Source organism: Schistocerca americana, chromosome 5 (assembly GCF_021461395.2).
Source record: "Schistocerca americana isolate TAMUIC-IGC-003095 chromosome 5, iqSchAmer2.1, whole genome shotgun sequence".
NCBI classification, from domain to species: domain Eukaryota; kingdom Metazoa; phylum Arthropoda; class Insecta; order Orthoptera; family Acrididae; genus Schistocerca; species Schistocerca americana.
In genome coordinates this window covers 442111389-442126834 of record NC_060123.1, presented here as the reverse complement: position 1 = coordinate 442126834, position 15446 = coordinate 442111389, and the positions used below count along the sequence as shown (strand labels likewise).

Genomic DNA, 15446 nt, shown 5'->3' with positions numbered 1-15446 from the left:
TCCCGGGAGCAGAAAGACTTAGCTTAGGGAGAAAAAAGGACAGGTATACACTCGCACACACACACACACATATCCATCCACACATACAGACACAAGCAGATATATTTAAAGACAAAACAAATATGTCTGCTTGTGTCTGTATGTGTGGATGGATATGTGTGTGTGTGCGAGTGTATACCTGTCCTTTTTTCCCCCTAAGGTAAGTCTTTCCGCTCCCGGGATTGGAATGACTCCTTACCCTCACCCTTAAAACCCACTTCCTTCCGTCTTTCCCTCTCCTTCCCTCTTTCCTGATGAGGGAACAGTTTGTTGCGAAAGCTTGTATTTTGTGTGTATGTTTGTGTTTGTTTGTGTGTCTATCGACCTGCCAGCGCTTTCGTTCGGTAAGTCACCTCATCTTTGTTTTTTTATATATATATATATATATATATATATATATATATATGTTTAGATCCAGTTTGGTAGTCCTGTGTACTAACATAATAACATTCACAAAACACTATGTTTTGTGCTTCAGCCAAAATGTGCTTAGTCCATTTGGGTGTGTTCTGTAGGTGCCTGACCCACGTCCTGGGCAGTGTGTCAACGACTCACGAACTCTTCCTGATCTCACGCTTAATTTTATCAAGACACATTCTCTAATGGATGAGTCAGTGCCTTCATTCTTTGGCCAGCCTGTTGTTATAAGGACTAGCTTCCAGTAAGTACAACTGCTGCTTACCAGTATTAGTTATGTATAGTGTCTGTTATATATCGAGAACATTGTAGAATTATCTTTGCGTTTCCTCCTAGTTTTCTTTTGAAGCTCTAGGCAGTATAGGTTTCATAACTATTCAAAAGTTAATTTTCTGTATATTTCCATCAAGAAAGTAATTTCATTTTGCTTTTAGGAATACACAGGTCTCATTAGAGTACACTAAGTCTGTGCAAGCTGTAAAAAATTAAATACCTTAGATTCATATGAAATTAAAATGTTACATGTTGTTTAACATTCCCTCTCTGTCTGCGAGATTTTCTCAAAAGCCAGTTGAATTACAAACACACAAGTTATCCAGAAACTGGTAGTTATAAGGATGTGGTGATAAGTGGCACAAATAATGAAGCTGTCTGTTTAAATGAACTTAATTTTTGAACAAGTCACTAACAGCCACAATTTTTTGTAATCAAGTATAGTTTTATTTTTGTAAAATGTTTTGATGTATCACCTCTTCTCTGGAAAATGACAATATAAAAACATTTTATTTTAATGTTTCACAAACACAACATCAAAATTCCCACCAACCAATTTTTATTCTGCTTCTCCATCAAGTGATACAGCAAGACACTGCATGAAGCAGGGATCAGTGCAATCACATTTAACCACACAGTACATTTAAGCACAGTCTAACAGGTGAGCATACAATTGTCAAGTAGTCTTAGTGGGGCCTAGTGCGTGGCTTACATAAGGCTGTTTTGCACACGGTGCAGTGCTTGCTGCACTGTCTGTGCTGATGCACAGTGACCTATTTAGGTCAACAGTGTAGGCACTTGCTATTTGATTATGCACGCTCATTGTATAGGGTTACAGCACTCCTTCCCCCTCGGAGAAAAATGTTTACTGTGGAGATGTCCGTGTCTTCATCGGAAGGGAGCAACTGCTAGAGCAAGTATTGTGCCATCACAGGAGAATATGGTCTGAAATGACACGTGCAGGGAGATGTTTAGTGCTCACAGCACCACAAAAAACCATAAGGGAGCATCAGTGTAGGAGACAGCAGAGAAAAGAGCTGTTGCAACAGCATGGGCTGCAGAGATAGAGGTGGCTCTGCTCCTCCTGGTGGTGGTGGCAGAACGGAGGCAGCGTAGGAGCTGGAGGAGGCACGGGATACACTGTGGGGTCCAGCAAAGACCTCGGAGGTGGCCACAGGATTGGAGGGCTCTGTGGTGCGCAGTTGGTTAAGTGTGGGTGGAGCTGCTCTTAGTGTCATGACACTAAGCCATCAGAGATGCAAGTGATGCAGAGGTGGCAGTCTTGGCAGTGATGGACAATTGCTCGTATCCACTTAGGTTGCCAGGCAAATCATTGGGCTCAGACAGCAGATCATAGTATGAAAGCTTTCACGACCGGATGACATATCTTCTGGTAAACCTTCCGGGATGTAAGGTCGTGGTCCATGAAACTCTTCAGCTCCTAACATTTCGTCCAGAGCTGTGCTGGACATCTTCAGAGGGGGGGTTTCTCCTCTGGTGAGTCTTACCGACTGACGGGTCGGACGTCTGAGAGCGACTTATATATCGTAGAAAGTGGGCGTGACCAGAGTTACGCGTGATATGCAGAGATAATCTTTGTCAGAGATAAAACTTAACTATCGATCGTAATCTCGTCATGGATAAAACTGTCTAGCAATTCTGTAGTGCTACTGTCCAAATGTCACTAAGTTTCATGGTCTCTTCTTTCCGATTAAAATTATCCCTATGTTTATATATTTCAATTGCTTCTCTACAAAACCGTGGGTAATAGTTCGTCATCGTAGATAAAATTTTTGTTTCGAAAAACTTCACTTGATGATTTCCTGGCTGAAAAGCGTGTTCTGCGACAGCCGATTTATCTGTTTTTCCTAATCGACAAAGACTTCTGTGTTCTTTTAATCGTGTATTTACGCTTCTTTTTGTTGTTCCAACATAAACTTTACCACATGTACACGGAATTTTATATACGCCACTGGCTGATAGAGGAGCGCGTTTATCTTTTACAGACTGAAGAACATGACAAATTTTCTTCGTTGGTCTAAAAACAGGTCTAATATCATGTTTACTTAAAATCTTTCCAATCTGATCCGTTACTTTCTTTATAAAAGGGAGAGAGACTGTATTCTTCCATCGTTTTTCGGACTTGTCCTTAAGCTTTTTGTTGTTTGGGTGCAGAATTCTGCTTACTTCTTTCTTTGAGTAGCCATTTTTCTCAAAAGCGTGGTTCAGATGTTTTAATTCGTCATCTAGATACTCCGACGTGCAAATCCGTCTGGGTCTGTCAATGAGACTTGTAATCACACCTCTCTTTTGTTTTGGATGGTGGTTAGAGTTTTTATGTAAGTATCTGTCTGTGTGCATTATTTTTCTAAAAATCTGTTGTTTTAATCTTCCATCCGTCTGTCTCATAACTAAAACATCCAAAAACGGTATTTTGTTATCATTTTCTCTCTCCATGGTAAACTGGATTCTTGGATTTATATTATTAAGGTAATCAAAAAATTCGCCTAAGGCTTCTCTACCATGTGGCCAGACCACAAATGTATCGTCTACATACCGATACCAGCGAGATGGTTTCTTATCTGCTTTTTCCAAGGCTGACTGTTCGAATTTCTCCATGTAGAAATTAGCTACTGCAGGACCCAATGGGTTACCCATTGCTACGCCATTAAGTTGTTCATAAAACTCATTATTCCACTGGAAATGACTGGAAGTAAGACAATGTCTGAAAAGAGCAGTCAGATCTTCTGGAAAAATATCAGTTATAAAATCCATAACTTCATTAACTGGAATCGTAGTAAATAAAGATACTACATCGAAAATTACTAAAATATCTTCAGGAGTCAGAATTAAACCTTCAATTTTCTCTATAAAATGACGTGAGTCCTTTATATATGTGTCAGTTTTTCCAATATATGGTTGTAAACGAGTTGTTAGATATCTTGCTATTTCGTACGTAGGAGAATTGATAATACCAACAATCGGTCTCAGAGGGAGGTCCTTCTTATGTACCTTGGGTAGGCCATTGAGTCTAGGACACATAGCTTCAGTCTTCAATAAAGCTCTTTTTTTTTTCTTTTTGAATAGAAGTGGCCGATTTTATCAGATTATTTGTTTTCCGTAGTACGCTGGCTGTAGGATATTTCTTAAGTTTTTTGTATTGTCCTGACGTTAAAAGATTCAAAATTTTGCTTTGATAATCTTCTGTATTTAAAACGACAGTAGCATTCCCTTTATCAGCAGGAACAATCACTATGTCTTCATCTGCATTTAAATCTCTCAGAGCCTTTCTTTCGCCATTGGTTAAATTACTTTCCAGAGGTTTACTGCGGCATAATACTCTGGTGGTTTCGATCCGGATTGCATTTGCAGTTTCTATGGGGAGAGTACGTATACCTGCTTCTACATTTGCGATAATATCCTCAACAGGAACTTTCGGAGGTGTTATAGCGTAGTTTCCTCCTTTTGCAAGAACTGAAATTTCGTCTTGAGATATAACTCTGTCTGACTTGTTAATAACAGTTTCGGACATCACTATATTATTTGTAGATTCTGCATAAGTTTGTAACTTTTCGAACTTCTTCTTTTGCCTTCTAGTAGTCGGATATTTGATTATACAGAAGCAGCACTACTTCGAGAGAGGATACATTATACAAGACGAGAGATGGATTCTGTTGACCGTAAGTTACTGCAGTTACATTTATTCCTTGCTAGTAAGATACAGATAGACCTATGGAATAAAATAGATTGCCTTACATTTCGATCTATGGAAACCATGATGGAAACGACTATATAAGGCAATCTCTCCAACGAAAAAATCTCGGCAAGGGCTGTGACTGTAGCCACCATGAATGTGGATGGCATTATAAGAAAATTTTGAGAAGGCATTGACTACTACAGATCAAAAGGAGTTAAGAAACGGACCCACAAAACCAGCGTGAATATGCTCTCAGTGGCACGGGGGCCTGGCTGGATGCCAACTCTTCAGTAGCCCAAAGTAACACACCGTCAAGAACAGAGAGGCGGTGGGAGAGAGGATAATGATTACACGAGGGATCCGCCACTCGGCCTGGTGGTTTATCCAGCCAGCCATAGTGGATGTATTGAACAACCTGATGAAAGACAGGACCAGCTCTCAACAGTTGCTGAAGTCTGAGAACTGGTAACGGGAAAATCATGCACAGTGTTTTAGGCTTCAATGTCTAAATGGAAACACAATAGTTCATCCTGATCAAAGGCTGGATCAGGGGCAATTGGGATTCAAGAAAGAGCATCTGCATTAGCATATTAGGCAGTGGGTTGGAAATTAATCTCATAGTTATAGCATGACAACAGAGCTCAGCACTGCATGCAGTGGGCTACTTTGTCCAGGAAAGACGCCAAAGGATGAAAAAGAGAAACCAGAAGTTTACAATCAGTGATCAAATGAAATTTAGAACTATTTAGAAAAATATCAATTTTTTTGAGTGTGTACACTTTAGCAAGGGCTTGTTTTTCTGTTTGTGAGTAGCATCTGCACATTCGTTTACAAGAATGGCCACAAGGCCGTACGAGAAAGCATTGGTGGCTAAAACAAGATGTTGGCCCATTTGGAAAGTAACCAAGTACAGTGATAAGTGTAATGTCGACTTCATTAGGGTAAAAGTACACTTGCAGGTAGGTGATCAGTGAAAGTGAACACCTTTACTTCCCAGAGAATGAAGTGGCTGAGTCAATGTGGCCACATCAGGGAGAAATTTATGGTAGTATGCAATCTTTCCGAAAAATAACTGCAACTTTTTGACATTGGTAGGGAGTGGCAGAGCTGTAATGGCATAAACACGGTGGAGTAGAAGCTTGACGCCAGCACGTGAGACTTTAAAACCGAAACAGACGATAGACAGCTGAAAGAATTGTGACTTGTCCAAGTTACATTTCAAGCTGGCAGTCTGCAGCACTGTGAACAAGGCACAAAGGGAATGAAAGTGTTCATCCATTGAGGAACCTGAGACCACAGTATCATCCAGGTAGTTAATGCATCCTGGCACAGAGGCCTTGACTTGCCCCAAAAATCATTGGAAAATGGGAGGGCCACTAACAATGCCGAATGGCAGGCACTGGTATATGTGTTGTGGCCGCACCGTTCATACTTGCAAAGGGCTGAACTACGGCACGGCCGACACAAGTAAGCGATTCCCAGCATTCACGAGTGCAGCTATACCGTTACGTCAAATTTTGGCAATGGTGTGTCACACGCCGGACAAAGCAGGCAAACAGTGTGAGCTGGTCAACGCGATGCAAAACAAGTCTCTGACTTCTCGCACCACTGACCGCGTGCGGCGAGTTAACGTGACTCCCCTGCAAATGCGCACATGCAGTCTTAAATGCAGTCACCCATTGCGTGGTGTCCATCCTTCTGTTTGGCAGTGCCTTTCTCCCTTTCACGGACATCATGGTGCCTCCAGTCGTACCACGAACCGAACATTTGGCGACGCAGCTTTTGTCTCGCTCGGTACATGCGGTTGCGCCACGGCTCATCGCCGGAGTGCATACCCTCCAGGATTGGTGATTGAGCCCTACCGCCAGTGCAGTGCGCCTGTACAGATGGGCTTTAGTGATGAATTGTATTTGTAACTTAGTGTAAGACTTGTGAAGAATAAATATGCCACGACCAAAACTGTTTTAGTTGTTTCCGTCACCAAGCCTCTCCATTGAACACAGTGCGTGGGCACGGCAATAAAGCCAGTACACTGCACGTTAATGTCTGTAAGTGGTGATACCACACGTCTCCGCTTCATATTAATTAGGCTCCCAGAAAGCTGTGCTAAGAGTTCATCCTGCTAGAGTAATGGATAGGTATCAATAATAGACTGTAATTTACAGACTTTTTAAAATCACCATAGCCAAAGGTTGCATTAGGTTTTGTGACAATTAACAATGGATTAGACCATTCACTTGAGGAGATAGGTGTGATAACAACCAAAAACATAAGTTGATCCAATTCTAATTTGACTTTCTCCTGTAAACCTATTGGGATTGGGCAGAGACAAAAAAAGTGGGTCCCTGCCATCGATTTCATTGTGATGTGAGCCTTAAAATCAGTAGCGCACCCTAAACCTTCCAAAAACAGGGAGGGCACAGTGGGAGAGGAGCAGGTGGCCACTGTTGTGACACTGGCTCCTGTTGCTACTTAGCATGGCGCTGCCCCGTGCAGTGTGGCGCATGGCTGTGATGTCGTCTTTACTCTGTGAGCTGACCAACAGCAGCTGAGGAGGAGAAAAGCAATGGTGGCTATTTTTACACCAAGCTTCTATCTGATTTCCTGCTGCCCTAGAGACTTTGAAGAACTGGCTATTCTTCAAAACCTCTGAGAGTGATGGATTTTCACATTTTAATGCACATTCAAGAATTTCTCTGTCAGGGGCCAGGCATATCATAGCATCACAAACCACTGAGTCAACATACGAGTCCCGATGAGCTTCTGTAATAAACTGGCAATGTCAGCTAAGCCCACGAAGTTCCGCTGCCCGAGCCCCGTACGACTGTTGCAGCTGCTTTTGACAACAGTATAACTCGAGGCGAGCAGCAATAACATGAGTAGTGGTAAATATAGAGCAGCTGAAACATTTTATCGAATGAGTGACTGGTAGGTTCCTGAAGAAGAGTTAGTTGACACAAAAGGTGATAAACGTGTGGAGAAATCCATGACGGAAAAGAGCCTCACACATGTTCAGGTTGGCAACTCCAAAAGCTTGAAAATGTTGCCAGAGGCATTTTTCGTGTATGTCCCAATCTTCTGCAGAATCATTATACAGAGGAAATAATGGGGCTTGCACCAACAGTGATAACAGTGATGAAGCAGCAATGCTGCCATATTGTTTACTGCCACTGAGAGAGCCTGCTGCCGGTTGGTGAGTGCTCGCTGCTGTTCAACGAGAGGTTGAAGAATTTACACTGACATGGGCTGGCCATAGTGAACTGAGAAATGAAACACGTGGGGTAGAATCCCATCCTCATCATAAAAAATGTTGTAATGTTGTACAAACGCAATGTAAAAATTCCCAACAACGAATTCTTAATCCACTACCACAAGGAGGGATACACCAAGACACTGCTTGAAAAAGGGATCAGTACAATCAGACTTAACCGTACAAAACATTTAAGCACAGTCTAACAGTTGGGCATATAATCAGGTAAACGTTAGTCTGCCCAAGGGCTGGCCTATCCAAAGCTGTTTAGCACATGGCACACTGCTTGCTGCATCACTTGTGCCAGTGCGTAGGACGCCTTTGGGCAGGCCATGTAAGCAGATGCTGTTTGAGTATGTGCACTCACTCTATAGGGTCACAACACATTTAATTAGCCTATACATGGATCTTAACTGTGACAATTTTTAGTCTTGGTGTGTGCTGTGGAGTGCTTGAAAAAGTGTAACTCAAAATATCTTGCAGAAATAAAAGATCAGTTTTGCAGTCAAAAATTTAAGCAACAAGTATGTGGCGTGAAATGTCACTCTCTCTCTAAAACTACTTGTACTGAAGCTTATGATCAGTGTGATAAATGCGTAGGATGATTTAGATTATCTTATCAAACAAACTAGTATTTCAATATAATGGAAGGAAACATTCCATGTGGGAAAAATTATATATAAAAACAAAGATGAGGTGACTTACCGAACAAAAGCGCTGGCAGGTCGATAGATACACAAACAAACACAAACACACACACAAAATTCAAGCTTTCGCAACAAACTGTTGCCTCATCAGCAAAGAGGGAAGGAGAGGGGAAGACGAAAGGAAGTGGGTTTTAAGGGAGAGGGTAAGGAGTCATTCCAATCCCGGGAGCGGAAAGACTTACCTTAGGGGGAAAAAAGGACAGGTATACACTCGCACACACGCACATATCCATCCACACATACAGACATATTTAAAGACAAAGAGTTTGGGCAGAGATGTCAGTCGAGGCAGAAGTGTAGAGGCAAAGAAGTTGTTGAAAGACAGGTGAGGTATGAGTGGCGGCAACTTGAAATTAGCGGAGATTGAGGCCTGGCGGATGACGAGAAGAGAGGATATACTGAAGGGCAAGTTCCCATCTCCGGAGTTCGGATAGGTTGGTGTTGGTGGGAAGTATCCAGATAACCCGGACGGTGTAACACTGTGCCAAGATGTGCTGGCTGTGCACCAAGGCATGTTTAGCCACAGGGTGATCCTCATTACCAACAAACACTGTCTGCCTGTGTCCATTCATGCGAATGGACAGTTTGTTGCTGGTCATTCCCACATAGAATGCATCACAGTGTAGGCAGGTCAGTTGGTAAATCACGTGGGTGCTTTCACACGTGGCTCTGCCTCTGATCGTGTACACCTTCCGGGTTACAGGACTGGAGTAGGTGGTGGTGGGAGGGTGCATGGGACAGGTTTTGCATCGGGGGCGGTTACAAGGATAGGAGCCAGAGGGTAGGGAAGGTGGTTTGGGGATTTCATAGGGATGAACTAACAGGTTACGAAGGTTAGGTGGACGGCGGAAAGACACTCTTGGCGGAGTGGGGAGGATTTCATGAAGGATGGATCTCATTTCAGGGCAGGATTTGAGGAAGTCGTATCCCTGCTGGAGAGCCACATTCAGAGTCTGGTCCAGTCCCGGAAAGTATCCTGTCACAAGTGGGGCACTTTTGTGGTTCTTCTGTGGGGGATTCTGGGTTTGAGGGGACGAGGAAGTGGCTCTGGTTATTTGCTTCTGTACCAGGTCGGGAGGGTAGTTGCGGGATGCGAAAGCTGTTTTCAGGTTGTTGGTGTAATGATTCAGGGATTCCGGACTGGAGCAGATTCGTTTGCCACGAAGACCTAGGCTGTAGGGAAGGGACCGTTTGATGTGGAATGGGTGGCAGCTGTCATAATGGAGGTACTGTTGCTTGTTGGTGGGTTTGATGTGGACGGACGTGTGAAGTTGGCCATTGGACAGGTGGAGGTCAACGTCAAGGAAAGTGGCATGGGATTTGGAGTAGGACCAGGTGAAACTGATGGAACCAAAGGAGTTGAGGTTGGAGAGGAAGTTCTGGAGTTCTTCTTCACTGTGAGTCCAGATCATGAAGATGTCATCAATAAATCTGTACCAAACTTTGGGTTGGCAGACTTGGGTAACCAAGAAGGCTTCCTCTAAGCGACCCATGAATAGGTTGGCGTACGAGGGGGCCATCCTGGTGCCCATGGCTGTTCCCTTTAATTGTTGGTATGTCTGGCCCTCAAAAGTGAAGAAGTTGTGGGTCAGGATGAAGCTGGCTGAGGTAATGAGGAAAGAGGTTTTAGGTAGGGTGGCAGGTGATCGGCGTGAAAGGAAATGCTCCATCGCAGCGAGGCCCTGGACGTGCGGAATATTTGTGTATAAGGACGTGGCATCAATGGTTACAAGGATGGTTTCCGGGGTTAACAGATTGGGTAAGGATTCCAGGCGTTCAAGGAAGTGGTTGGTGTCCTTGATGAAGGATGGGAGACTGCATGTAATGGGTTGAAGGTGTTGATCTACGTAGGCAGAGATGCGTTCTGTGGGGGCTTGGTAACCAGCTACAATGGGGCGGCCGGGATGATTGGGTTTGTGGATTTTAGGAAGAAGGTAGAAGGTAGGGGTGCGGGGTGTCGGTGGGGTCAGGAGGTTGATGGAGTCAGGTGAAAGGTTTTGCAGGGGGCCTAAGGTTCTGAGGATTCCTTGAAGCTCCGCCTGGACATCGGGAATGGGGTTACCTTGGCAAACTTTGTATGTGGTGTTGTCTGAAAGCTGACGCAGTCCCTCAGCCACATACTCCCGACGATCAAGTACCACGGTCGTGGAACCCTTGTCCGCCGGAAGAATGACGATGGATCGGTCAGCCTTCAGATCACGGATAGCCTGGGCTTCAGCAGTGGTGATGTTGGGTGTAGGATTAAGGTTTTTTAAGAAGGATTGAGATGCAAGGCTGGAAGTCAGAAATTCCTGGAAGGTTTGGAGAGGGTGATTTTGAGGAAGAGGAGGTGGGTCCCGCTGTGACGGAGGACGGAACTGTTCCAGGCAGGGTTCAATTTGGATGGTGTCTTGAGGAGTCGGATCATTAGGAGTAGGATTAGGATCATTTTTCTTCGTGGCAAAGTGATACTTCCAGCAGAGAGTACGGGTGTAGGACAGTAAATCTTTGACGAGGGCTGTTTGGTTGAATCTGGGAGTGGGGCTGAAGGTGAGGCCTTTGGATAGGACAGAGGTTTCGGATTGGGAGAGAGGTTTGGAGGAAAGGTTAACTACTGAATTAGGGTGTTGTGGTTCCAGATTGTGTTGATCGGAATTTTGAGGTTTTGGAGGGAGTGGAGCTGGAAGTGGGAGATTGAGTGGATGGGAGAGACTGGGTTTGTGTGCAATGAGAGGAGGTTGAGGTTTGCTGGAAAGGTTGTGAAGGGTGAGTGAGTTGCCTTTCCGGAGGTGGGAAACCAGGAGATTGGATAGTTTTTTGAGGTGGAGGGTGGCATGCTGTTCTAATTTACGGTTGGCCTGTAGGAGGATGCTCTGAACAGCCGGTGTGGATGTGGGGGAGGAAAGATTAAGGACTTTTATTAAGGATCACCCTCACAACACCCCCACAATGACCCCATTAAGTTTTATTTACATTCCCTCCGCAAACATGCCTTCGCCCTAGCCAGATTACGCTCGCATATTTTATTTTCTCAGGCTTGTCTGACATTTGGCATTACCCCCAAAGGCCTCACACTCAAAGTTCCCATCTCTGGCTGCAACCCTTCCTTCCATCAGTCCCTATACCAGTTCCAAACTGAACAATCCATTGCCCTCACCCACCTAATCCTTTACCTACACATCAACTCAGCCAATGAACACACCCGTCAACTCCTATCCTTAATAAAATTCCTTAATCTTTCCTCCCCCACATCCACACCGGCTGTTCAGAGCATCCTCCTACAGGCCAACCGTAAATTAGAACAGCATGCCACCCTCCACCTCAAAAAACTATCCAATCTCCTGGTTTCCCACCTCCGGAAAGGCAACTCACTCACCCTTCACAACCTTTCCAGCAAACCTCAACCTCCTCTCATTGCACACAAACCCAGTCTCTCCCATCTACTCAATCTCCCACTTCCAGCTCCACTCCCTCCAAAACCTCAAAATTCCGATCAACACAATCTGGAACCACAACACCCTAATTCAGTAGCTAACCTTTCCTCCAAACCTCTCTCCCAATCCGAAACCTCTGTCCTATCCAAAGGCCTCACCTTCAGCCCCACTCCCAGATTCAACCAAACAGCCCTCGTCAAAGATTTACTGTCCTACACCCGTACTCTCTGCTGGAAGTATCACTTTGCCACGAAGAAAAATGATCCTAATCCTACTCCTAATGATCCGACTCCTCAAGACACCATCCAAATTGAACCCTGCCTGGAACAGTTCCGTCCTCCGTCACAGCGGGACCCACCTCCTCTTCCTCAAAATCACCCTCTCCAAACCTTCCAGGAATTTCTGACTTCCAGCCTTGCATCTCAATCCTTCTTAAAAAACCTTAATCCTACACCCAACATCACCACTGCTGAAGCCCAGGCTATCCGTGATCTGAAGGCTGACCGATCCATCGTCATTCTTCCGGCGGACAAGGGTTCCACGACCGTGGTACTTGATCGTCGGGAGTATGTGGCTGAGGGACTGCGTCAGCTTTCAGACAACACCACATACAAAGTTTGCCAAGGTAACCCCATTCCCGATGTCCAGGCGGAGCTTCAAGGAATCCTCAGAACCTTAGGCCCCCTGCAAAACCTTTCACCTGACTCCATCAACCTCCTGACCCCACCGACACCCCGCACCCCTACCTTCTACCTTCTTCCTAAAATCCACAAACCCAATCATCCCGGCCGCCCCATTGTAGCTGGTTACCAAGCCCCCACAGAACGCATCTCTGCCTACGTAGATCAACACCTTCAACCCATTACATGCAGTCTCCCATCCTTCATCAAGGACACCAACCACTTCCTTGAACGCCTGGAATCCTTACCCAATCTGTTAACCCCGGAAACCATCCTTGTAACCATTGATGCCACGTCCTTATACACAAATATTCCGCACGTCCAGGGCCTCGCTGCGATGGAGCATTTCCTTTCACGCCGATCACCTGCCACCCTACCTAAAACCTCTTTCCTCATTACCTTAGCCAGCTTCATCCTGACCCACAACTTCTTCACTTTTGAGGGCCAGACATACCAACAATTAAAGGGAACAGCCATGGGCACCAGGATGGCCCCCTCGTACGCCAACCTATTCATGGGTCGCTTAGAGGAAGCCTTCTTGGTTACCCAAGTCTGCCAACCCAAAGTTTGGTACAGATTTATTGATGACATCTTCATGATCTGGACTCACAGTGAAGAAGAACTCCAGAACTTCCTCTCCAACCTCAACTCCTTTGGTTCCATCAGTTTCACCTGGTCCTACTCCAAATCCCATGCCACTTTCCTTGACGTTGACCTCCACCTGTCCAATGGCCAACTTCACACGTCCGTCCACATCAAACCCACCAACAAGCAACAGTACCTCCATTATGACAGCTGCCACCCATTCCACATCAAACGGTCCCTTCCCTACAGCCTAGGTCTTCGTGGCAAACGAATCTGCTCCAGTCCGGAATCCCTGAATCATTACACCAACAACCTGAAAACAGCTTTCGCATCCCGCAACTACCCTCCCGACCTGGTACAGAAGCAAATAACCAGAGCCACTTCCTCGTCCCCTCAAACCCAGAATCCCCCACAGAAGAACCACAAAAGTGCCCCACTTGTGACAGGATACTTTCCGGGACTGGACCAGACTCTGAATGTGGCTCTCCAGCAGGGATACGACTTCCTCAAATCCTGCCCTGAAATGAGATCCATCCTTCATGAAATCCTCCCCACTCCGCCAAGAGTGTCTTTCCGCCGTCCACCTAACCTTCGTAACCTGTTAGTTCATCCCTATGAAATCCCCAAACCACCTTCCCTACCCTCTGGCTCCTATCCTTGTAACCGCCCCCGATGCAAAACCTGTCCCATGCACCCTCCCACCACCACCTACTCCAGTCCTGTAACCCGGAAGGTGTACACGATCAGAGGCAGAGCCACGTGTGAAAGCACCCACGTGATTTACCAACTGACCTGCCTACACTGTGATGCATTCTATGTGGGAATGACCAGCAACAAACTGTCCATTCGCATGAATGGACACAGGCAGACAGTGTTTGTTGGTAATGAGGATCACCCTGTGGCTAAACATGCCTTGGTGCACAGCCAGCACATCTTGGCACAGTGTTACACCGTCCGGGTTATCTGGATACTTCCCACCAACACCAACCTATCCGAACTCCGGAGATGGGAACTTGCCCTTCAGTATATCCTCTCTTCTCGTCATCCGCCAGGCCTCAATCTCCGCTAATTTCAAGTTGCCGCCACTCATACCTCACCTGTCTTTCAACAACTTCTTTGCCTCTACACTTCTGCCTCGACTGACATCTCTGCCCAAACTCTTTGTCTTTAAATATGTCTGTATGTGTGGATGGATATGTGCGTGTGTGCGAGTGTATACCTGTCCTTTTTTCCCCCTAAGGTAAGTCTTTCCGCTCCCGGGATTGGAATGACCCCTTACCCTCTCCCTTAAAACCCACTTCCTTTCGTCTTCCCCTCTCCTTCCCTCTTTCCTGATGAGGCAACAGTTTGTTGCGAAAGCTTGAATTTTGTGTGTGTGTTTGTGTTTGTTTGTGTATCTATCGACCTGCCAGCGCTTTTGTTCGGTAAGTCACCTCATCTTTGTTTTTATATATAAAAACTAGTATTTCATTATCATAAAGGTGTAAGTGCAATCACAAATCCAATCAATCAATACTTTCTGAATACTGTAACCCAATAAAATAGAAAAAAATGTTGTTCCAGATCAGATTTTGCAAACCGAATGCTTAACAGAAAAGAGCAAATGGTTGAAAGAAGCAGCCTCAGCAGAAAAGTATTCTCTCTCCCTCTCTCCCCCCCCCCCCCCCCCCCCCCCCCCCCCCTCTCTCTCTCTCTCTCTCTCTCTCTCTCTCTCTCTCTCTCTCTCTCTCTCTCTCACACACACACACACACACACACACACACACACACACACACACACACACACACACACACATATTTTATATCACCCTAGAATATGTAATTGATGACTTCTCTGCATAAACCTTACATGCATAGAGCAGTTTCCTACAGTCATGTTCTCTATTGTCAGATTGAGGAGTCTATGAAGTAATATGCGTCAGATGTGAGAACAACTCCTAGAGAGTCACTGTTTGAATTAGTCAAGAAGCTTATTTTGTACACAGCCTGTTTGCAGAGATCGCTTTATTCTAGTTTCCATATCTCACATACTTAACTGTATTGAAAAGTAAAATAAAGTTTTTATTTCTGTTTTGGATTTTACTATCTCAGAGTCAAGAAAATAAAAGTTACTACTTCTAAGATTAAAATTTAATAACAAATTTGTTACTATTAGCAGATTATTGTTTATGGAGATTCAGAGCAGCTTTTGTATTAGTAAAATTCTTCACATTACAGCTACCGATTTTCCCAGATAGCTGTAGATCCACAGATCAAAACCCCTGGAGGCAAGGCATATGATGTGCTGTTCATTGGCACAGGTAAGTGTTCTTTTTTTGGTTACAGAATCCTATAACTGTCTTGGAGTAACCGCTTAGACTTAGTAATTGTGAAGAATCTGAGTAA

The 15446-nt window shown here is 44.9% G+C and overlaps 1 protein-coding gene across 2 annotated transcripts in view; it reads left to right on the top strand.

Annotated features, from left to right (window-relative positions):
- Positions 1 to 15446, top strand: part of LOC124615370 (semaphorin-1A) — a 911857-nt gene that overhangs the window by 861245 nt on the left and 35166 nt on the right. For both annotated transcript variants that reach the window (XM_047143193.1, XM_047143192.1), the window contains exons 12-13: positions 555 to 700; positions 15279 to 15361. In XM_047143193.1, the coding sequence (XP_046999149.1) occupies positions 555 to 700; positions 15279 to 15361 (229 nt within the window). The remainder of the gene's footprint in view (positions 1 to 554; positions 701 to 15278; positions 15362 to 15446) is intronic.